This window comes from Vanessa atalanta, chromosome 5 (genome assembly GCF_905147765.1).
Source record: "Vanessa atalanta chromosome 5, ilVanAtal1.2, whole genome shotgun sequence".
Taxonomy (NCBI): Eukaryota; Metazoa; Arthropoda; class Insecta; order Lepidoptera; family Nymphalidae; genus Vanessa; species Vanessa atalanta.
Window position 1 is genome coordinate 9,285,038 of NC_061875.1, and position 24,065 is coordinate 9,309,102.

At 31.9% G+C, this 24,065-nt stretch overlaps 7 protein-coding genes across 7 annotated transcripts; 3 read left to right on the plus strand and 4 right to left on the minus strand.

Moving 5' to 3' along the window:
- The first annotated feature begins 862 nt into the window (after positions 1 to 862).
- Positions 863 to 2,256, plus strand: LOC125064386 (histidine-rich protein PFHRP-II-like). Its single transcript, XM_047671376.1, has 4 exons — positions 863 to 874; positions 961 to 1,515; positions 1,691 to 1,857; positions 2,187 to 2,256. The coding sequence occupies exons 1-4, from the start codon at positions 863 to 865 to the stop codon at positions 2,254 to 2,256; spliced, it is 804 nt and encodes a 267-aa protein (XP_047527332.1).
- Positions 2,257 to 5,205: 2,949 nt separating this feature from the next.
- On the minus strand, positions 5,206 to 6,561 carry LOC125064061 (cuticle protein 8-like; the record flags this gene model as incomplete). Its single annotated transcript, XM_047670839.1, has 3 exons — positions 5,206 to 5,296; positions 5,695 to 5,861; positions 6,205 to 6,561. Coding segments are annotated over 3 exons (615 nt in total), but the record flags the coding sequence as incomplete, so codon positions are not given.
- A 3,258-nt stretch (positions 6,562 to 9,819) lies between these two features.
- On the minus strand, positions 9,820 to 10,807 carry LOC125064044 (cuticle protein 8-like). Its single transcript, XM_047670821.1, has 4 exons — positions 10,775 to 10,807; positions 10,370 to 10,681; positions 10,096 to 10,262; positions 9,820 to 9,916 (listed from the first exon to the last, which is right to left on the minus strand). Exons 1-4 carry the CDS (start codon positions 10,784 to 10,786, stop codon positions 9,820 to 9,822), a joined length of 588 nt encoding a protein of 195 aa, XP_047526777.1. The 5' UTR covers positions 10,787 to 10,807.
- Positions 10,808 to 11,846: 1,039 nt separating this feature from the next.
- Positions 11,847 to 12,968, plus strand: LOC125064051 (cuticle protein 8-like). The gene is made up of 3 exons (XM_047670828.1): positions 11,847 to 12,138; positions 12,265 to 12,431; positions 12,816 to 12,968. Exons 1-3 carry the CDS (start codon positions 11,854 to 11,856, stop codon positions 12,901 to 12,903), a joined length of 540 nt encoding a protein of 179 aa, XP_047526784.1. The 5' UTR covers positions 11,847 to 11,853; the 3' UTR covers positions 12,904 to 12,968.
- Positions 12,969 to 15,652: 2,684 nt separating this feature from the next.
- On the minus strand, positions 15,653 to 16,622 carry LOC125064043 (cuticle protein 8-like). Its single transcript, XM_047670820.1, has 4 exons — positions 16,590 to 16,622; positions 16,185 to 16,496; positions 15,911 to 16,077; positions 15,653 to 15,749 (listed from the first exon to the last, which is right to left on the minus strand). Exons 1-4 carry the CDS (start codon positions 16,599 to 16,601, stop codon positions 15,653 to 15,655), a joined length of 588 nt encoding a protein of 195 aa, XP_047526776.1. The 5' UTR covers positions 16,602 to 16,622.
- Positions 16,623 to 17,652: 1,030 nt separating this feature from the next.
- LOC125064050 (cuticle protein 8-like) lies at positions 17,653 to 18,773 on the plus strand. Its single transcript, XM_047670827.1, has 3 exons — positions 17,653 to 17,943; positions 18,070 to 18,236; positions 18,621 to 18,773. Exons 1-3 carry the CDS (start codon positions 17,659 to 17,661, stop codon positions 18,706 to 18,708), a joined length of 540 nt encoding a protein of 179 aa, XP_047526783.1. The 5' UTR covers positions 17,653 to 17,658; the 3' UTR covers positions 18,709 to 18,773.
- Positions 18,774 to 21,493: 2,720 nt separating this feature from the next.
- LOC125064387 (cuticle protein 8-like) lies at positions 21,494 to 22,442 on the minus strand. Its single transcript, XM_047671377.1, has 4 exons — positions 22,431 to 22,442; positions 22,026 to 22,337; positions 21,752 to 21,918; positions 21,494 to 21,590 (listed from the first exon to the last, which is right to left on the minus strand). The coding sequence occupies exons 1-4, from the start codon at positions 22,440 to 22,442 to the stop codon at positions 21,494 to 21,496; spliced, it is 588 nt and encodes a 195-aa protein (XP_047527333.1).
- Positions 22,443 to 24,065: the final 1,623 nt, after the last annotated feature.

A 24,065-nucleotide genomic window follows, 5' to 3' on the forward strand; every position in this document is an offset into this window, starting at 1 on the left:
TTTCTCAAGTTATGCTAATGTTCAGCTCATTTCGAAGTATTCGTTGCGTTTCTAAAACGTTATGTTAAGATGCAAAGAGAACTAGATCCACGTTAAATCTGAATACTAATATTGACTTTGTATTTTGTAGAAGTTTTAGAAACCTCAAATTGTCAAAGTGCTTTATTGGCTGTATGGTAATGAGGTTAAAAAATAAATTACTCTCAAAACACTCTTTTACTAAATTGCCTTAGTTCAGGGGTACTAGATATCTCATAAACCAAAATTATATTGTGTAGGATATTTTGACAATAATTATAATAATGATCAACTCGTTTAGATTTTATTTTAACAGAATTAGTTTTTTACTGTATATCTAAAGCATGTTACTCAAATAATTATACAAACACAAATGAACTACTTTTTAAAACTGACAAATAATATTTGAATAAATACGAAATAATATAAACTTGTAATAAAGTATTTTTTTACATATAAACATTATGTAATAAAAAAAAAATGGCAAATCTGTTTATATTTTAGACAGATATAAAAAGCAATTTTTGCTTGCCAAATTATTAATTACTGCTTGTAAATTATATAGTTTTATGTATTTGAAAGGTTGTGACAATAAATGATTGTTCAATAATTTCCGAATACAATTATTTTTCAGTACTTTGTTCTTAACTGGACAGACAACCTTCACATTGGTTACGTAAATTACGTCACAGAAATTGTGCGCGTGTTGTGGGTTACAAATTTGACGCCCCAAGCAGTAACAGATTGATTCAATTCTTTCTCGTAACGTCTCCGGTATATATTAAGGTTTAAGTCAATGTTAATTCATCAGTTTCACTGCGGAAGTCTCAGAAGAAAGATCAACATGTTAGCTAAAGTGCGTTTGAATCAAATACTTACGAATTAAAAATTATGCAGGGACTTTAAAGGCGAATTGTTTTAACGTTATAAAAATTCTTTCAGATTTTGGTTTGTGCTATCGCTGTGACGGCGTGTGTCGGCCAGGAGCGTATCTACAAGTACAGACCAGTTCAGCAGGAACAACAAAAGGAATATAGATATCCTTCTGTGCACAAGACTCTAGGACTTGTTAACCAGGAACCAGCTCCTATTCATGAGGACGACCAAAACGCACCTATCCATGTTCCTGCTTCTTTGGAAGTCCAACATGAGCCAGCAGTTTCATCTCAGAGCGTTCTTCATTATCAACCGGTCCACGAGGAGTCTCATTCGCAGGAGTCTTATGGAGAACAAAATGAGCAGCCAATCGCTTACAAGCAGTATTATCAAGGGCACGAGCAAGTGAAACTGCAACAGGCTGCACATGCTAAGATTAACCCTCAATCATTGCATTATCCGAGCGTGTCTCACGAGGCTCACTCTGCGCCAGCTCGTGAAGAAACCCACTATATTCGTGTACCAGCTCACCGTTACCAATACGCTCAAGAATCTGAGCACCAAGCGCCAGCTCATCACCAAATTGATGCCCATTCCCACGATGAGCCAATTGACTATTATGTAAGTTCTAATTTAAAACGCTAACTCGTTCACGGATATCCGGAACCTATCTTACAACAACTTTCTATTAATGTATTCGTATCACACTCATCTATTTTATTCACAAATCAGACCATTAAATCGTTTAACGTTTACGAAATTGTTTTGTTAAATGTGTTGTTATTTTTTTATATAGGCATACCCTAAATACCAGTACGAATACAAAGTTGAGGATCCACACACCGGAGACAACAAGTACCAGCACGAGATCCGCGATGGCGACAATGTAAAGGGCGTTTACTCTCTGCACGAAGCCGATGGTTCCATTAGGACTGTTGAATACACCTCCGACAAACACCACGGGTAAAGAGTTAAAATCATTATTAAAATTGATATTTTGATATATAGCATAACTTAAACAACCTTCATACAAGGCGTTAATACGATTTGATTACTATTATATATAGTTGAAAATAGGCTTGGAATTAGTAAATAGTATGTATCTAGTTTAATTTTGTATCTTAGAACAACTAAGTACTGAGTTCCTTAGTTTCTTCAGGATAGAATCTATACTTCATTACGAGCCGCATATTACATTAATTAAAATTAAATTTCGAATTAACAGTGTTAGAGCCTACTTAAATTACGATATTCTGTATTGTTATTCTAAATTAGTTTATATTTACTTTCAGATTTAACGCTGTCGTTAAGCACTCAGCTCCCGGACAACACGTGCATATTGAGAGCCATCATGAGAATTAAATTAATTTCCTATTTATTTAAGACTGACTGAGTCTAAATTATTGTCGATGTTATTGTTACTATATGTGTAAATGTTTTTTTATGTTATTATGCTTATTATAATAAAATGTGCTTTTATCTCATTCTATGACTTTTAATTTAATATGATATTATATTATTATTAATACACATTTTTTGTTAGGCTTATGCAAATTTTTAACGATTAATTCTATTCTAATCTCGAATACAAAATATTATTAACAAAACTCATATTTACAATATTTTTTTAAAATATTATTAAATTTTTTTCATAGTGGCAACAATATATTTTTAAAATAATCAGAATTATTTTTATTAACACAACAATATAAAAATATGTCAGACCAATAATATGCATGTAACATTTTTTTTAAAATTATTTTTGTCAGTGAAAGGAGACGGAAGATTTCATTTAATCGGGGTTAACGACCGCGCAAATTGTATCTTGAATGAATGAAATAACATTAGTAATTTATACACACATACACGTATTGTTTTGTGAATGTGTGTTTAAATTGTTAACCAATTGAGGTAATTGACTTCCAATACTGACGGCAGTGATTATCCTATTTTTGCAATAAAAAAAATTGTTCCGAATCAAACCAATATAATCCGACATCAAGTAATGTCGGTAGTTCCTTAGCTATTATTATAAATGCGAAATAAATCTGTGTGTCTGTTGCTCTTTCTTTATGCTTAACACCTGACGATCAACAGTCTAAAACGCAAACAAAGTAGCGGGCGACAACTGGGTGCTTATAATGGAGTAATTTATATTTCTTCATTGCTTATATCTTTTTCGTCGCACATAAAACATGCATATAACATGTGTTAAAACAGAAACACACGTTTGTATTCTATCTGTTCAGTAATGTTTAAATTAACTGACACTAAAAAAGTAGATAGTTTTATATTGTGTTTGTATACTGAACAGCTAGACGAGATTAAAATCTTTTAAGCTTTATTCTATTGAGATGTTACCAGCTTGACGTAATAAAAAACAAAAAATATTTATGTTTTACTTTGTAATTTTTTATTTTATTATTATTGTTATTTTTTCTTAGGTTAGGAAATTGTTCTTCTTATTAATTATTTACGTTATTGTTATAATCGGAAAAATAATTTAAATAAAAATTACAGTCGTTTGTCAACGATTGGCCTCGATGTTTTATTGTCAGTCGCTAATAGTCGGTTATACCTTTAGATCTCCAACACGCTATATTTCTAATCAAACTAAAATTATACACATACATTAAAATATTCTGTTATACTTAACATAAGTGAAATTACGTAACTGTATGACTGCAAAATATTATTGCTCAGCATTAACGCAATAGTAAAATCTTTGACCGGTTACGACAAAGCCGAGGTAAGTTATGTATACATGTATGAATGATAGAAGTAGATGGTCATTTATTTTGCAGCATTTTAATTAATATAGTTACCTCGTCCTTTTCACACCAACCATTACATATTTGGAATAAGGAACACGTTAGTTACAGTTTTGGTAGTTAAATAAATGATGAGTTAGTTGTACTCAGGTTGATCTGCAATATGTCTTACTTGCGGTTTTTAAAGCTAATTGTAAACACAGTATATATAATACACATTCCAATCGAACAAGGAGTAGCTATAATCTACCTCAATCTACCTCATCTAAAAAAAATATTAAAAGCAATATGCAAAGAACCATTTGAATTTGTTATTATTAGCTTTTGCTTCCAAAGCTATCATTCGTTTTTTGATATTGATATATTAGATAACATAATATTAATAATTTTTGTTAGTGATTTTGGGCTTTATTGACATTACTATTATAAATCAGTGCCTACAAGTTTGCATGATGCTTAAGAGGCGTTTAAACTACTTTTTTTCTGATCATACTGTACTTCCCTTTACTCGTGCAGTCTGTCGATTCATTGTACCCGAAAATCCTGCAGCGCCCTTCGGGTGCAATAGAACAATCCGGGTGCTGATGGGGCTGCCGCAAATCTTTAGTGCGCCGGGAATGTTCGCGGAATATCGAGTCGATTGTTTATATAACACGATGCGTAAAAGATGCCAAACCCTAGTGCGCAAAGTCGGTAGCAGTACCAACAGCATCCTTAGCCTGCTCGCCAATAGACTTGACTGATTGTATATCACTGTTGTGCAATCTCTAATGGAATGCCGCCGAGTGATTGTAAACAGTGTTTCATTTTAATTTTATTTATTGTATAAACACTAGTTGGATAATAAAATTGTTACAAATGAAATGGGCTTATATACTGAAATAAATTATTTATAATAATTATTATTATATCCATTATCACACCTCTTAATCAAAATCTCGATCAATGTTGTTGTATCAAGTCAAAGTCAAAGATAATTATGTTTACTACTCTTGTGATTGTGATTATTCGTAGTTTGCGACTATTTATATATATAATAAATAAATAAAAAAAATATTGGATGTTTCTCTGTGAGAATTTCTCAGTAGCAGCCCGGAAAATTTGACAGTATTATGGTGTTATTGATTGAATAAATATTTTTATAAACAAAATTTATAAAATCATTGTAATGATTAAAATTGTTATGTACAATTTCTAAAACGGATCGTCGATATTTTTCTCGTAGTAGATTCATCTATACTAATAATATTTAAAATTCATAAGGAACTCTGTTACGATTTCACGGCCGAACCATTGAACGAATTTGATGAAAAAGCAAGTTTGAACCCCAAGGAAGGACATAGTATATTATACATTAGAAACTTGTACTCGTAAAAATCTTTAGGTAACAACCCACATATATCAAAAACAAAAAAAAAACAATCTATTTATAAAATTTATTTATCAAATTGCACAATGAAAATATTAATACATTTATTTATTAATATTAGACTAGATTCATCATCAACCATTTACAAGAAATTTAAGCAGATATATTTTCTTAATGATGGCCAATGACGTATTGCGGTGCGTGGTGAGTCGCTGGCTGAGCGTGAGTAGAATGACCAGAGTATTCAACTTGAGCATTAAACCTAGAAAATTAAAAACATATTATGTTAAATCTTTCAATATACCGTTTCCAATAAAAATTAAAACTTTTTTTTCGAACACTTATGACTCATGCTTAAAGAAATGTAAAACTCGGAATACAGATTGTACAGAAAAAAACAAGCATCAAACAAATCACTTTAAGGACTTAAATAATTAAAGAAGTTAATAAAATACAACTACATTTAAAACTTCACGATTATTCGTCTTTAAAATCTTGTATTTAGTAATATGCCGTAGTTAATAATGAATTTTTACTTAATATTTAATAGATTCGCCAAGATTATTTTGTTTATTTACATAATTCATTTAAATATTTTTATGAGGAGGAATCAAAGGTTACAATATTAGCAGCAGTAACAGTAGCAAACATTATTTTTACCCATTGTGGCCATCAGCATTGTAATGGACGGTGCGGATGGAACCGTCAGATTGGTGCAGGCTGTAGGAACCAGTCACGTGATCACCATCACGGGCTTCGTGTTGCGACTTAATGTCGCCGGTATGGTGGTCAGCGACGCTGTACTCAAACTCGTATTTTGGGTGAGCCTGTAATTTAAATTATATTATTTATTTATGTTTTACTTTACTTTACACCAAAAGAAAATAATATAGACAAAAAAATATCAGTCAATCGCATACCATTGACAGATTAGTAATTTATTAAATTATAATTATTGATTTATAATTCTCGAAAAGTCTATGAGAAATTATTATTTTTATAAGGCAAAAAATTAATTATTTATATCCATTATATATTCAAAATAACGTACATTACACATACAAGTAATATTTTTTTTTTATTCACTCATCTCCTCTTTTATACTGCGTGAGCGTAAAATTTGCACTAACTATTTAAATACAAATATTAATTGATAACTTAGGTACTTACGTTGTATTCATGATGTCCTTGAGACTCATGTTGATTGTAATGAATGGGCGCATGCTGGACAGCTACAGAAGGTGCTGCGTAGTGAGCTATAGGAACAGCGTGGTGGGATGTTGCTTGATGAGCGATGGGAGACAAATGGTGGATAGTTGGAGCAGCATGCAAGGTGGTGGCATGGTGCGCGATAGGAGCCGAGTTATGGTATGCAATTGGAGACGCCTGAATTGACTGTATGTGGTTGTATCCTTGATTATGGGATATATCGTGGCGTATTATAGATTGGGATGACGTGGCATGTCCATGTGAATGGTGTTGAGCGCTAACTGCTAAAAGCACTGTGGTGAAGATGAAAATCTGTAATATAATAAAAGGTATATTTATTTTAGGTATTATAAGCTATATTTAAAAACTGCTTTTAATTTGCAAATAAACGCCGTTATATAATAATGATTCTTACTTTAGAAAACATATTTTCTATAATAATATATGATGATGTGAACTCCGCGAGCGAATGATAAATATTTTTTTAAAGTCGTTCTTTTATACAAAAAATCCTGCTTAATTTTAAAGAATATACTGGTGCAGAAATGTAAAACGGGTTTTTTATTACTAAAATATTATATAAATTTTTTCCATTATCTCCTTATCAGGTCAATAATGAAGGTAAGTGCAATCCTTAGTTTACTTTCACCATTTTAATTTATGAGTTCTTTTAAGCCTTTGTTGAAGGATTTATTGACGGATTTTATAATTTTTTATTACAATTATATAATTATACTTATTCGCTGTGTTTCTTATTGGTAGTAGTGTTTTGTGCTAGGTAGGTACCACATATTTATCAGATATTCTACCGTCAAACAGCAGTACCCAGTATTGTTATGTTTCGGCTTAAGGATGAATGAGCCAGTGTAACCTTCAGGCAAAAGGGACATAACATCTTAGTTCCGTTAGTTAGTTATCAGATGGCCCATTTGCTAGTCCGCCTATAGATACAATAAAAAAATGGAGTTTGTTACATTAAGAATTTTTTTTATAATTTTAACTTTTTAATTAGTAACTAAAACGTCACAAAGGTGTTAATTCGCTCGAATTCGTGCCGTTAATCTATTTACTACTTCCCATAAGATATTGGCAGTTTCTCATAGTTGAAATAATAAAATGATTATATTTATTTTAAAGGTTCAGTGAATTAGTAATTACAATTAGATTTCATTATATAATTCGTTTGCTGTATTTGCTTGGAAGTCACTTTGCATCATCATCATCAACTCATTACCGGTTATCCAATATAAAGATTAGTATTTGAATGAAAATTCTTGAAGTATTTGTTATGACAGATTTATTTTGCCTTATAATTGGCTTCTATTAAATTAATAATTATTTCTTTGATTTAAACATTGATATAAGTCCTATTTAATTTAGAGCATTCAAACTTCAAATTCGATGTATTGAATATATCGATAAGTTATCCTAATAGTTAAGTTTATTAATTTGTGATAATATTTTTTTTTTTTTAATATTGGACAACATCACATACATTACTCTGATCCCAATGTAAGTAGCTAAAGCACTTGTGTTATGGAAATCAGAAGTAACGACGGTACCACAAACACCCAGACCCAAGACAACGTAGAAAACTAATGAGCTTTTTCTACATCGACTCGGCCGGGAATCGAACCCAGGACCTCGGAGTGGCGTACCCATGAAAACCGGTGTACACACTACTCGACCATGGAGGTCGTCAAGTGTGATTGATTTGTATATCAGTGCTTTAATAGCATATATGAATAATGAAGTTTTGAAGTTTGATATAACTTTTTACTACATGTACCGACCTATAAAAATTGTATCTTTAATTCTTTGCAAAAAAGTTAAATGCGTTAGTTTTCAATTCAGAAAATCGTAGTCATGTTAGTTTGTGGTTTACTCACTCATTGGAATGATTCTCCGGAATGGAAATTGTCATTAAAATTAAGCAGGACTTTAAAACTCCAGAAGGTAAATTCATGCTTACATACCTCGATAAAGGTATTTCGATTCTTTACGTAATTATTGAACCTGTTTATTTCGTATTGCAGGAGATTTTTTATACCTACCACATGGATTAGAAATTTTAAGCTGAAATATTAAGAGTGGATGGCTGCAGTTTCCTGGTGGATTGTTTCTAGATTCCTTAAATATTAGCATTATCCACGTGTAACTGCAAATTTGGTGATGTACCCTCTTTTATTTTTATACAAACTTAGCTTACACCGGCTTGGCGAACAGTGTTCCAAATTATTAAATATAAAATCAAAATTCATCGTAAATGGCGCCTGAGTATTAATTTTAAATACGATACATTCTAAATTATAGTACATTTGTTTTTCAAACGTATTTTTATCCCAAGTGACCCACGCTTAGTCTAGCTGGCATAATTTTTAGTTATAGAATACCTGAAATACTATAACTAAATTTAAAAAATGTAAAACTAATTTAAGATCTTTTAATTGTAATAACAATACGTATAACACACCAATATAGTTTGTTATTTACAATTAAATAATTATATAACAAAAACAGCTTTTTTTTCTCCTCTACCCCCGCAGTTTTTTTTTGAAGATAACGAGTTATTACAGCAATTCTATATAAAATATATCATTATATAAATGAGGGTATTTAGAGGTTTGATGATAACTTCGTATAAAATAGCGTATCGTCAGAGTAATGTTAATAATATACTATACTAGTAAATATATATACATTATATGTATATACTATAAAACTATATTAGTAAGTATATACAGACTAGCACGTGGAAAAGCAATGTTCCTTAAAATTTATTATTCAGATAATAAACAAAAGAGTCGAGATAGCCCAGTGGTTAGAACGCTTGCATCTTAACCGATGATTTCGGGTTCAAGCCCAGGCAGGCACCACTGAATTTTCATGTCCTTAATTTGTGTTTATAATTCATCTCGTGCTCGGCGGTAAAGGAAGGCGGCGAGGTAACCTGAATGTGTCTAATTTCAACGAAATTCTGCCACATGTGTATTCCACCAACCCGAATTGGAGCTGCATGGTGGAATATGCTCCAAAAACCTTCTCCTTAAAGGGAGAAGAGGCCTTAGCCCCTACTTTCCGAATCGGTGGTAGTTTTACATTTAATTCAATACTGTATCATGACAATTCAAACGTGTTTTTATGAGTCTACTAGAATAAAGTATAATTTGATTTGACAGATATAATAATTAGATTTTACATAAAATTTGTATAAATATTTTAAACATCATATTTTTATGCTATTGTATTACAAAATAATCCGGATTAATTACGAATATAAGGGCCTATATCCGTTTAAGCTCTTTTCTAATTTTTATTTATTTTCACCGTTACGGACTTTTTTATGATATAGGCGGACAGGCAAATGTGCCACCTGATGCTAAGTGGTGAGTACCGCTTACATAGACATTAGCGCTGTAAGAAATATTACGGTTTCAATACATCACCAATGAGCAATTATTATTAGACTATGTTTTAGAATAATGACAAACTTTTTTTTTATGTATTTATTATTTAAGCTTAAGATAAAATATACTAAGTTACATTATTGGCTAACAGTTATTATTTTGAAATAATTTAATGGTGAGACAGAACGTATTGCGGCGCGTGATGCTGAGCGTGAGCTGGCTGGGCGTGTGTAGACGGAGCGGAGTTTTCTACTTGAGCATTGAATCTGTAAATAAAAAACACTATTAAAGAGGATATGCCTTTCAAAGACATATAATATATCATTTGTAAACAGCCTTTCTATATTTAAATTCAAACCATTACGTATGTATCAATTACGAAACATATTTTGATATTTCTTATCTTATGAATCATGGGATTATTAGTACAGACCAAAATATATACCCGTTATGCTTATCAGCGTTGTAGTGGACGGTGCGTACGGAACCATCGGGCTGGTGCAGACTGTAGGAGCCGGTCACGTGATCACCATCACGAGCTTCGTGCTGAGATTTGATATCACCAGTGTGATGGTCTTCTACGTTGTATTGGAACTCGTATTTAGGGTGCGACTGCAAAACATAATTTTATTAGAATTTTATAGTTAGAATGATTATTAAATAATCATTATATTGAGAATTTACACTGAATACATATTATAAAATTATGTGATACTTACGTAGTAATCCTGATGTTCATGAGCGTCATTGTGTTGGCTGTGGTAGACGGGAGCTTGATGGTATGCGATAGGAGATGCGTGATGAACTACAGGAGCAGAGTGAACAATGGGGGCAGCGTGGTGAACGGAAACAGCGGGTTGATGGTATGCGACCGGAGCAGCGTGAACGGCGATGGGTTGGACGTGGTTGTAGCCATGTTGGTTGTGGGAGATATCGTGGCGGATGATTGATTGAGAAGAAGTTGCGTGACCATGACTTTGTCCATGATACTGGGCGCTTGCTGCCATCAGCGAAGCTGTGAAGAAAAGTACCTTCAAGAGAAAATATTATGTTAGTGATCAATTTGAAACGATTTACTTGATGATAATTAAATATTAATATTGATTTAATTAACTCTTACTTACTTTGAATAGCATTTTATGTTTTTTGATCTGAGTTCCGGAGTCGAATGGTATTAAATTGAGATAACTCGTGCTTTTATATTCGTAATCTCATACTACGTATGTTTATTATGGACATGTTACGTACGTTTGTTTCAGTTGACAACTTAAAACAAGTTTATATCAAATTGTTCCACATAAAATTAAGCAATTTACACTTTTTAAGAATGAACAGAAACTTCTAATTCGCTTTGAGGCATATGTATATTTAACTTTTTTGTAGCTGTAGCGTATTGTATTTCCTAATACTAGCGTCTAATATTATGTATAATAAATTTACAGAGAACAATTGAATTGAACCAGATTCATAAGAAGATCATGTCATGTCAGCTCTTATGAGAGCCACGGGATTTTTACTAAGCGCCGCAGAAATAGGGTTCTCAAATAGGCTTGTCGTTCAGCAAGCAGCCAGAAATATACCAAATGATTTTTTCATAAAAATGACTTTTGTTTACTGTGCCATCCCTTATAAAATAATTGTTTACTTAGAAAAATATATTATATAGGATATTTGTAAATGTTCGAAATATGTTGCAGTTGTGTTTAAATTGTTTTCATTACAGTTTAATGCTTATCTAAATAAAGTTATATGATGCCTTGATGTATTTTAAATTAACTAAAATATAATAAATCATAATATTACAATGAAGACATAAATAAGCCTATACCGGTTAGCTGTTAAATATTCCAATCAATTAAAAAAAAAATTAAGTAATCCACTATGACAATGACTGTGACACTATGACTTAAAACGTGTTTAAACTACCAACTCGTTTCCAGTTACAATTTGTAATCAAGTTCCTATATAATCCGTTCATTGTAAATATATTATTCGTTCAGAATATAAAAGGCAAGAGTTATTTTAAATTTATATCATTCTCATCAGAGCTTCAGATCAAATAATACAAAATGAATTTCAAAGTGAGTTCAATTAATAAAAACAAATTATCACCAAAAATCAGAATATAAAATTTATAGTTTTTTTAATTAGATTCTAATATTATTTATATTTTAAATAGGTTCTCATTTTTGCCGCTTCGCTGATGGCAGTAAGCGCGCAACATCACGGACAAAGCCATGGTCATGCGACATCTTCTCAATCCATCATCCGACACGACGTCTCTCACGATCAGAGCTACAACCACGTACAACCAATTGCCGTCCACAGTGCTCCTGTATATCACCACCAACCAGCTGCTTACATCCAACACGCCGCCCCTATCGTCCACGCTGCTCCAATAGTACACCATGCTGCTCCCATTGCGCACCATCAAACTCCAGTCTACCACAACCAACATAATGATGGTCATGAACACCAGGACTACTACGTAAGTTCAGTCACTTGTGTCATTTAAAAAATGAGGATTTTATTTATCTTTATAAAAACCAGCTTTAAAAAATATCCAAATATTAACTTTAAGTCTATAAGTAATATGACCTTCGTGTATTTTCAGTCTCATCCTAAATACGAGTTCCAATACAACGTAGAAGACCATCACACCGGTGACATCAAGTCTCAGCACGAAGCTCGTGATGGTGACCACGTAACCGGATCCTACAGTCTGCACCAGCCCGATGGTTCCGTACGCACCGTGCACTACAACGCTGATAAGCATAACGGGTATATTTTTTGTTCTATAGTTTATACTAACATTCTTATGATTTGTGATAAAAAGTTGTTTCGTAATTGATTCGTACGTAATCATTTGTGTTAGAATTTAAATATAAAGACACCAAACTTTTAAATAATAACATAAGTAATCCTTCTATTAGAAAAAAATCTGACTTTTTATGTTTATTAACAGCCATCAGCAATCAAATGCAAATACAAAAGATTTTATCAAAAAATTGCTTTTACGAGTATTATAATTTTAGTTGGGACTTAACCCAAACAAAATTATTTTGGTAGGAAATTAAAGTATTTTTACAAGATTTTACGAGGAAAGGTTTTTGCAAATATGAAATTCGACTAATAGAAATTTAATTGGGTTTTATATTATCTCAGATTTAACGCACAAGTTGACTACTCCGCCCCATCAACACACGCCCAGCCGATTCACCACGCTCCTGAACACATCTTCTCTCATCACTAAGTGTTACAAATTTAATAGATGTAAGGATCTTAAAGTATAAATTATCTAAATAAAATATAAAACAATTATTATTACATTTTCATTTTTTCCTAAAAACTATTTACATTACAGATGTGTGTAGTCCACCGTCATTTATCTTATCTTATTTATTTGGGTTCCTTGTTAAACTATTATCATTTATATCAAAAAACAAAAATCACTACTTATTTGCCAAAACTATATATTATATATAAAAACACATATAATAAAAACAAATGTAAAACCATCATATTCAAAATCAATATATTCTTTATTTGAACGGGTCCTAACAAATATGTTTCGTCATTAGTCGACATTTTAAAAGATTTTATGTACAGATTTAACGAATATTCTACCGAGAGGGACTGGCAAGAACTTCAATAGTTAATCTTTTCCACCAATTAAATACAGGCGTGCTAATAAAACATAATTAAATATCCTGTCTGAAACTTTAATAATACCAACTACAAGTTTTTTTTTATCATCGGTATAATTTTGTAATGAGTAATAGGCCTTATTTATGATTATTTAATATACGATTTGAATCTTTTAATTGGCAAAGTCAATTATATAATATATATAAGCAAAAATATTAACAACATAAATACATACTCAACATATTTCTGTCTTTAAGATTCCATACCTTATATTACCGTAATAAATAAGAACCTTTATGAGATTTATGAGAGTTTTTCGCCTGTGTATCTGTCCTTCAACGGTTTGCTAGGCAATGAAAATGTATGGCCGTTTATGTCGCATTTCCCATACATTCGCGAATTGAATCAAAACCCATAGGGTACTTACGTACTAGGCCCGATGACTTACGAGTCATAAAGTTCGATAAGAAGCATTTTTTTTCAAGCAAAAACCAAAAACCGTAAATTAATTGTTATAACAGTGTCTCTTTCCCTATCTGTCGGTCTGTCAAAACTCTTTTTATAGGAACGCGTGTAGATATCGAGTTTATCAAATACTTAAGTCTTCAGACACTTTGAGCTATAATATTTTTTTTAAGTCAATGCAATCAAATCATAAGGCCACTTTGTACCGCGCATCGCCCTATCACACTCACTTGCAAGAGAATTTATTAGTATTGTTCATTATGAAAATCATTGGTAAGGAGCCCTCAGTGTGTGAGCCCGACTCCCACTTGCTCGATTTTTTTTCTCGGGCTTAAATTAATGTGAGTAACCGCCTTTTCTGTTTAATACGTATATCTAGCTAAATTAAAGCTTATAAACAAACTACTATACTAACAGTCGTTTTGTCCGTTCCTTTGTCTTTTTTCCTTTTTTTTTTATTATTTTGATTATGTTTCGTACTTTGGTGTACATCTTATAAGCATCATTATTTTTTTTAATGGTTTATAAAATATTTTCTTGTTATTAAATTAAATACAAACTTTCTAGGGAATCGATTGTCTTCCGATCTTGTTTATTTTTTCATTCTGAATGCATATTTTTCAAATATTTCTTTATTAGAAACAAGCGACCCCCGTGGCTTCGCATGGGTGCAATACTGCCACTCAATATACTACAGAACTATTACTAACAACGTTCACAGTTTTTCAGTCGTTAGACAATACAAACTGCTATGTGCCTGCGTTTTAAATCTGTAATATTCTCGAAAATATTCATTCAAATTACATTTAAGGTACTTAATTTTGATAAGGATTAATGCTGTATTGCTTAAAATCGCTAAATAAGCCATTATTTCTCGTAAAAAGTAAAGGATAAAAAATAGTTATTGTGGGTTAGCCCTAAGGGGTAGACATATACCATCACAAACTTTTTAAAAAATCTTTCTATAGTGTACAATACTGTAGTACATTAATTTATCTCGTAGGATTGAGCCAGCATTTGCAACCTCTAAAATTATCAGTGTTTCTCTATCAATCTATCAATCGAATGGTAAGCGACTTTGTTTTATACTATGTTATGATTGAAACGATACGATTAAATATGTACGTATATGATATATTCTGAATGATTGCAATGGTAGCTTCGATGCAATGATAAAAAAATAACTGGAAACAGTAGAGGCATAAATTATCTCCTATAAAAACGTGCAACAACAAACTATTGTCGTTATTAATAAAATGGCATTTTATAAGCAGTATGTAAAATTATAAGTACTTTATAGCAGACTTCATAACGGATTAGTTATTATTATTAGTTTGCAATATATCATAAATGTGATATTTTTGTTTTTCATGTCAACCATTATAAGCCGCAACCTCTAAACTATTAAAAAATATAAAAGCTCTAGCAACATGCGACAATATAATATTTTAACTAAAAACCTGTAAAAGGTAAAAACTATTTTTGCTTTTCCAATATCACTGATTTACTATTATCACCTACGTCTATAATTTTATGACAGGACGGTTGAAATCATAAAAATGAGAGATCAACATACTATTTAACTTTAAATATAGATACATTTTGAGTTCATTCAATTCTGTTTTTTTTTAAATACTTTTTTTTTTAGTATACGTTTTTAAAATTCCTGTAATCGATTTATGCATGTACTTCAAAATATTCATAAATCTAATCTTTCTATATATTTAAAAAAGACATTGGATCGCAAATATCCTGAATATTTTAAAACAGGACAGGTTATTAAAAGCTTGTTGTATTTTATACAATTTTAAAATAAATTTATTACTAAAACTTAACTTTATACATAAAAATTCTACAACGTTACATTATTGGCTAACAATTAAAACAGTTTAATGGTGAGACAGAACGTATTGTGGCGCGTGATGCTGAACGTGAGCCGGCTGGGCGTGTGTTGATGGAGCGGAGTTTTCTACTTGAGCATTGAATCTGTAAATAAAAAACCCAATTAAAGAGGCTATAGATATGCGGTCTTTCCTTGCAAATATTATGTCTATATTTAAATTCAAATCATTACGTATGAACCTACACATTTTTATATTTCTTATCTCATGGATCATGGGGTTGTTAGTACAGAGCAAAATATATACCCGTTATGCTTGTCAGCGTTGTAGTGGACGGTGCGTACGGAACCATCGGGCTGGTGCAGACTGTAGGATCCGGTCACGTGGTCACCATCACGAGCTTCGTGCTGAGATTTGATATCACCAGTGTGATGGTCTTCTACGTTGTATTGGAACTCGTATTTAGGGTGCGACTGCAAAACATAATTTTATTAGAATTTTATAGTTAGAATGATTATTAAATAATCATTATATTGAGAATTTACACTGAATACATATTATAAAATTATGTGATACTTACGTAGTAATCCTGATGTTCATGAGCGTCATTGTGTTGGCTGTGGTAGACGGGAGCTTGATGGTATGCGATAGGAGATGCGTGATGAACTACAGGAGCAGAGTGAACAATGGGGGCAGCGTGGTGAACGGAAACAGCGGGTTGATGGTATGCGACCGGAGCAGCGTGAACGGCGATGGGTTGGACGTGGTTGTAGCCATGTTGGTTGTGGGAGATATCGTGGCGGATGATTGATTGAGAAGAAGTTGCGTGACCATGACTTTGTCCATGATACTGGGCGCTTGCTGCCATCAGCGAAGCTGTGAAGAAAAGTACCTTCAAGAGAAAATATTATGTTAGTGATCAATTTGAAACGATTTACTTGATGATAATTAAATATTAATATTGATTTAATTAACTCTTACTTACTTTGAATAGCATTTTATGTTTTTTGATCTGAGTTCCGGAGTCGAATGGTATTAAATTGAGATAACTCGTGCTTTTATATTCGTAATCTCATACTACGTATGTTTATTATGGACATGTTACGTACGTTTGTTTCAGTTGACAACTTAAAACAAGTTTATATCAAATTGTTCCACATAAAATTAAGCAACTTACACTTTTTAAGATAGAACAGAAACTTCTAATTCGCTTTGAGGCATATGTATATTTAACTTTTTTGTAGCTGTAGCGTATTGTATTTCCTAATACTAGCGTCTAATATTATGTATAATAAATTTACAGAGAACAATTGAATTGAACCAGATTCATAAGAAGATCATGTCATGTCAGCTCTTATGAGAGCCACGGAATTTTTACTAAGCACCGCAGAAATAGGGTTCTCAAATAGGCTTGTCGTTCAGCAAGCAGCCAATATACCAAATGATTTTTTCATAAAAATGACTTTTGTTTACTGTGCCATCCCTTATAAAATAATTGTTTACTTAGGAAAATATATTATATAGGATATTTGTAAATGTTTGAAATATGTTGCAGTTGTGTTTAAATTGTTTTCATTAATGCCTATCTAAATAAAGGTATATGATGCCTTAATGTATTTTAAATTAACTAAAATATAATAAATCATAATATTACAATGAAGACATAAATAAGCCTATACCGGTTAGCTGTTAAATATTCCAATCAATTAAAAAAAAAATTAAGTAATCCACTATGACAATGACTGTGACACTATGACTTAAAACGTGTTTAAACTACCAACTCGTTTCCAGTTACAATTTGTAATCAAGTTCCTATATAATTCGTTCATTGTAAATATATTATTCGTTCAGAATATAAAAGGCAAGAGTTATTTTAAATTTATATCATTCTCATCAGAGCTTCAGATCAAATAATACAAAATGAATTTCAAAGTGAGTTCAATTAATAAAAACAAATTATCACCAAAAATCAGAATATAAAATTTATAGTTTTTTTAATTAGATTCTAATATTATTTATATTTTAAATAGGTTCTCATTTTTGCCGCTTCGCTGATGGCAGTAAGCGCGCAACATCACGGACAAAGCCATGGTCATGCGACATCTTCTCAATCCATCATCCGACACGACGTCTCTCACGACCAGAGCTACAACCACGTACAACCAATTGCCGTCCACAGTGCTCCTGTATATCACCACCAACCAGCTGCTTACATCCAACACGCCGCCCCTATCGTCCACGCTGCTCCAATAGTACACCATGCTGCTCCCATTGCGCACCATCAAACTCCAGTCTACCACAACCAACATAATGATGGTCATGAACACCAGGACTACTACGTAAGTTCAGTCACTTGTGTCATTTAAAAAATGAGGATTTTATTTATCTTTATAAAAACCAGCTTTAAAAAATATCCAAATATTAACTTTAAGTCTATAAGTAATATGACCTTCGTGTATTTTCAGTCTCATCCTAAATACGAGTTCCAATACAACGTAGAAGACCATCACACCGGTGACATCAAGTCTCAGCACGAAGCTCGTGATGGTGACCACGTAACCGGATCCTACAGTCTGCACCAGCCCGATGGTTCCGTGCGCACCGTCCACTACAACGCTGATAAGCATAACGGGTATATTTTTTGTCCTATAGTTTATACTAACTTTCTTATGATTTGTGATAAAAAGTTGTTTCGTAATTGATTCGTACGTAATCATTTGTGTTAGAATTTAAATATAAAGACTCCAAAATATTAAATAATAACATAAGTAATCCTTCTATTAGAAAAAAATCTGACTTTTTAAGTTTATTAACAGCCATCAGCAATCAAATGCAAATACAAAAGATTTAATCAAAAAATTGCTATTACGAGTATTATAATTTTAGTTAGGACTTAACTCAAACAAAATTATTTTGGTAGGAAATTAAAGTATTTTTACATGATTTTACGAGGAAAGGTTTTTGCAAATATGAAATTCGACTAATAGAAATTTAATTGGGTTTTATATTTTCTCAGATTTAACGCACAAGTTGACTACTCCGCCCCATCAACACACGCCCAGCCGATTCACCACGCTCCTGAACACATCTTCTCTCATCACTAAGTGTTACAAATTTAATAGATGTAAGGATCTTAAAGTATAAATTATCTAAATAAAATATAAAACAATTATTATTACATTTTCATTTTTTCCTAAAAACTAATTACATTACAGATGTGTGTAGTCCACCGTCATTTATCTTATCTTATTTATTTGGGTTCCTTGTTAAACTATTATCATTTATATCAAAAAACAAAAATCACTACTTATTTGCCAAAACTATATATTATATATAAAAACACATATAATAAAAACAAATGTAAAACCATCATATTCAAAATCAATATATTCTTTATTTGAACGGGTCCTAACAAATATGTTTCGTAATTAGTCGACATTTTAAAAGATTTTATGTACAGATTTAACATGTTGAGGATGAATATTCTACCGAGAGGGACTGGCAATAACTTCAATAGTTAATCTTTTCCACCAATTAAATACAGGCGTGCTAATAAAACATAATTAAATATCCTGTCTGAAACTTTAATAATACCAACTACAAGTTTTTTTTTTTTATCATCGGTATAATTTTGTAATGAGTAATAGGCCTTATTTATGATTATTTAATATACGATTTGAATCTTTTAATTGGCAAAGTCAATTATATAATATATATAAGCAAAAATATTAACAACATAAATACATACTCAACATATTTCTGTCTTTAAGATTCCATACCTCTAAAGTAATAAATAAGAACCTTTATGAGATTAATTAGTTTTTCGCCTGTTTATCTGTCCTTCAACGGTTTGCTAGGCAATGAAAATGTATGGCCGTTTATGGCGAATTGAATCAAAACCCATAGGGTACTTACGTACTAGGCCCGTTGACTTAGAGTCATAAAGTTCGATAAGAAGCATTTCTTTTCAAGCAAAAACCAAAAACCGTAAATTAATTGTTATAACAGTGTCTCTTTCCCTATCTGTCGGTCTGTCAAAACTCTTTTTATAGGAACGCGTGTAGATATCGAGTTTATCAAACACTTAAATCTTCAGACACTTTGAGCTATAATAATTTTTTTTAAGTCAATGCAATCAAATCATAAGGCCACTTTGTACCGCGCATCGCCATCAGTCACTTGCAAGAGAATTTATTAGTATTGTTTATTATGAAAATCATTGGTAAGGAGCCCTCAGTGTGTGAGTCCGACTCCCACTTGCTCGATTTTTTTTCTCGGGCTTAAATTAATGTGAGTAACCGCCTTTTCAGTTTAATACGTATATCTAGCTAAATTAAAGCTTATAAACAAACTACTATACTAACAGTCGTTTTGTCCGTTCCTTTGTCTTTTTCCTCTTTTTTTATTATTTTGATTATGTTTTGTACTTTGGTGTACATCTTATAAGCATCATTATTATTTTTTAATGGTTTATAAAATATTTTCTTGTAATTAAATTAAATACAAACTTTCTAGGGAATCGATTGTCTTCCGATCTTGTTTGTTTTTTCATTCTGAATGCATATTTTTCAAATATTTCTTTATTAGAAACAAGCGACCCTCCCGGCTTCGCATGGGTGCAAAGCTGCCACTCAATATACTACAGAACTACTACTAACAACGTTCACAGTTTTTCAGTCGTTAGACAATACAAACCGCTATGTCCCTGCGTTTTAAATCTGTAATATCCTCGAAAATATTCATTCAAATTACATTTTAGGTACTTAATTTTGATAAGGATTAATGCTGTATTGCTTAAAATCGCTAAATAAGCCATTATTTCTCGTTAAAAGTAAAGGATAAAAAATAGTTATTGTGGGTTAGCCCTAAGAAGTAGACATATACCATCACAAACTTTTTAAAAAAACTTTTTAAAGTGTACAATACTGTAGTACATTATTTTAATTTATCTCGTAGGATTGAGCCAGCATTTGCAATGTAAGCGCAAAAGAAGTGTTAATTTATGACACTATTACTTTAGAAACCACCAAAATTATCAGTGTTTCTCTATCAATCTATCAATCGACTGGTAAGCGACTTTGTTTTATACTATGTTATGATTGAAACGATACGATTAAATATGTACGTATATGATATATTCTGAATGAATGCAATGGTAGCTTCGATGCAATGATAAAAAAATAACTGGAAACAGTAGAGGCATAAATTATCTCCTATAAAAACGTGCAACAACAAACTATTGTCGTTATTAATAAAATGGCATTTTATAAGCAGTATGTAAAATTATAAGTACTTTATAGCAGACTTCATAACGGATTAGTTATTATTATTAGTTTGCAATATATCATAAATGTGATATTTTTGTTTTTCATGTCAACCATTATAAGCCGCAACCTCTAAACTATTAAAAAATATAAAAGCTCTAGCAACATGCGACAATATAATATTTTAACTAAAAACCTGTAAAAGGTAAAAACTATTTTTGCTTTTCCAATATCACTGATTTACTATTATCACCTACGTCTATAATTTTATGACAGGACGGTTGAAATCATAAAAATGAGAGATCAACATACTATTTAACTTTAAATATAGATACATTTTGAGTTCATTCAATTCTGTTTTTTTTTAAATACTTTTTTTTTTAGTATACGTTTTTAAAATTCCTGTAATCGATTTATGCATGTACTTCAAAATATTCATAAATCTAATCTTTCTATATATTTAAAAAAGACATTGGATCGCAAATATCCTGAATATTTTAAAACAGGACAGGTTATTAAAAGCTTGTTGTATTTTATACAATTTTAAAATAAATTTATTACTAAAACTTAACTTTATACATAAAAATTCTACAACGTTACATTATTGGCTAACAATTAAAACAGTTTAATGGTGAGACAGAACGTATTGTGGCGCGTGATGCTGAACGTGAGCCGGCTGGGCGTGTGTTGATGGAGCGGAGTTTTCAACTTGAGCATTGAATCTGTAAATAAAAAACCCAATTAAAGAGGCTATAGATATGCGGTCTTTCCTTGCAAATATTATGTGTATATTTAAATTCAAATCATTACGTATGAACCAGCACATTTTTATATTTCTTATCTCATGGATCATGGGGTTGTTAGTACAGAGCAAAATATATACCCGTTATGCTTATCAGCGTTGTAGTGGACGGTGCGTACGGAACCATCGGGCTGATGCAGACTGTAGGATCCGGTCACGTGGTCACCATCACGAGCTTCGTGCTGAGATTTGATATCACCAGTGTGATGGTCTTCTACGTTGTATTGGAACTCGTATTTAGGGTGCGACTGCAAAACATAATTTTATTAGAATTTTATAGTTAGAATTATTATTAAATAATCATTATATTGAGAATTTACACTGAATACATATTATAAAATTATGTGATACTTACGTAGTAATCCTGGTGTTCATGAGCGTCATTGTGTTGGCTGTGGTAGACGGGAGCTTGATGGTATGCAATAGGAGATGCGTGATGAACTACAGGAGCAGAGTGAACAATGGGGGCAGCGTGGTGAACGGAAACAGCGGGTTGATGGTATGCGACCGGAGCAGCGTGAACGGCGATGGGTTGGACGTGGTTGTAGCCATGTTGGTTGTGGGAGATATCGTGGCGGATGATTGATTGAGAAGAAGTTGCGTGACCATGACTTTGTCCATGATACTGGGCGCTTGCTGCCATCAGCGAAGCTGTGAAGAAAAGTACCTTCAAGAGAAAATATTATGTTAGTGATCAATTTAAAAAGATTTACTTGATGATAAATAAAAAGAAATATTGATTTAATTAACTCTTACTTACTTTGAATAGCATTTTATGTTTTTTATCTGAGTTCCGGAGTCGAATGATATTAAACCGAGATTACTCGTGCTTTTATATTCGTAATCTCATACTACGTATGTTTATTATGGACATGTTACGTACGTTTGTTTGAGGTGATAACTTAAAACAAGTTTATACACTTCAAATTGCTCCACTTATATTTAAGCATGCTTAACATCTCTGATAACTATAAAGAAAAGATTTATGCTTATAAAAAAATACTTTTTTCTGTTTCGGAGCTAAATCATACTGTAGTAGTTAAAGTAGCGTAGCATACAAAGTACTTTAAGAAACCTACCTGCCGACTAAAATACACGAAAGATTTAACCGATTGAATTCCTTGCAGAGAACTTTAAGCGTATTTGAATACTTTAGATCGAGATATTGAATTTTGTAAATCGTTTTAATGCTTTATAGAATATTTAGTATCGAGGAAGTAAGCTCACGGTATTCAACTCAACGCCAGGATACACGCAGGTACAAGTGTTTGTCATCAATCAGCTATTTCTATAGTAAGTAGTTCAGCACGATTTCATGCACATGATTAATGTCACAATAAACAAAATGATGCCAATGAACACCAATATTACTATGAGAGTTTTACTTGATGTTTGAGCTTTGTGCCAGCCCGTCTGGATAGGTACCACTCTAATTATAAAATCCTTCCACCAAATGGCAATACTTCGTTTTGTCCTGTTCGGGTTTGAAGAATAAGTGAGCTGAATTCCGAAGGTTCGTGGCTCATTGCCGATGTAAGGAATGGTTAATAGTTCTTACAGGGCTAAATTCTATGGGTGGAAGTGAAAACTTACAATCAAGTGACCCCTATTGCTAGTCCGCCAACGAAAAATTATTTTATCGTAAAAATAAGTGGATTGTATAATTTTTTTTCATATAGTTATATTCACACACAAAATATTAATAAAATAAGTTTCAATTGATTCATATTACTACGAGTTTAAATACAACATAGTAAACCATCACATCGGTGATAGAAAGTCTCAGCATGAAGCTCGTGATGGTGACACGTATAAGAATAATATTTTTGGAATGATTAATTTTGGTTACTGCTTAAGTAAGGGTAACAAATTAAAAATAAATGTCTCGAACTTCAATATATTGCATTGAAAGTCGGCTTTGGTGATTGTAATTATTACAATTACCTATTGTTTTTCAATTTAGAAAATTAAAATGATAATTAAGAAAACTCACAATACAGAAAGTATTATAAGGATCAATGAGGACAAACATACAATAACCTCCGCTTTAAGTTGATGAGGAGTTGAGTACCCCGCTGATTTCAGATTATACTGCAGGATTAGGCTAGCATTACCATGTAACAATTGAAGTCACAGGGTACATCTTGAACCGTTTAAACCAATGAAAGTAATTCTCATCTCTTTAACAATTAGAAAAGAGCAGATAGTCATTAAACAGCTGAACAGATTTTGTTTGACCATATCTACTAGTACTCTCAGTCAAGTTACCAATCAAACCAAAGAAAATTAAATAAAATTCAGTTTATTAGTTTAGGAGCTATGGTAAGCCACAGGCGGAACCACTTACGTTAAACTTATAACAGTCCTCGTTTAGCTTCGTTTTTTACCCTCTGTA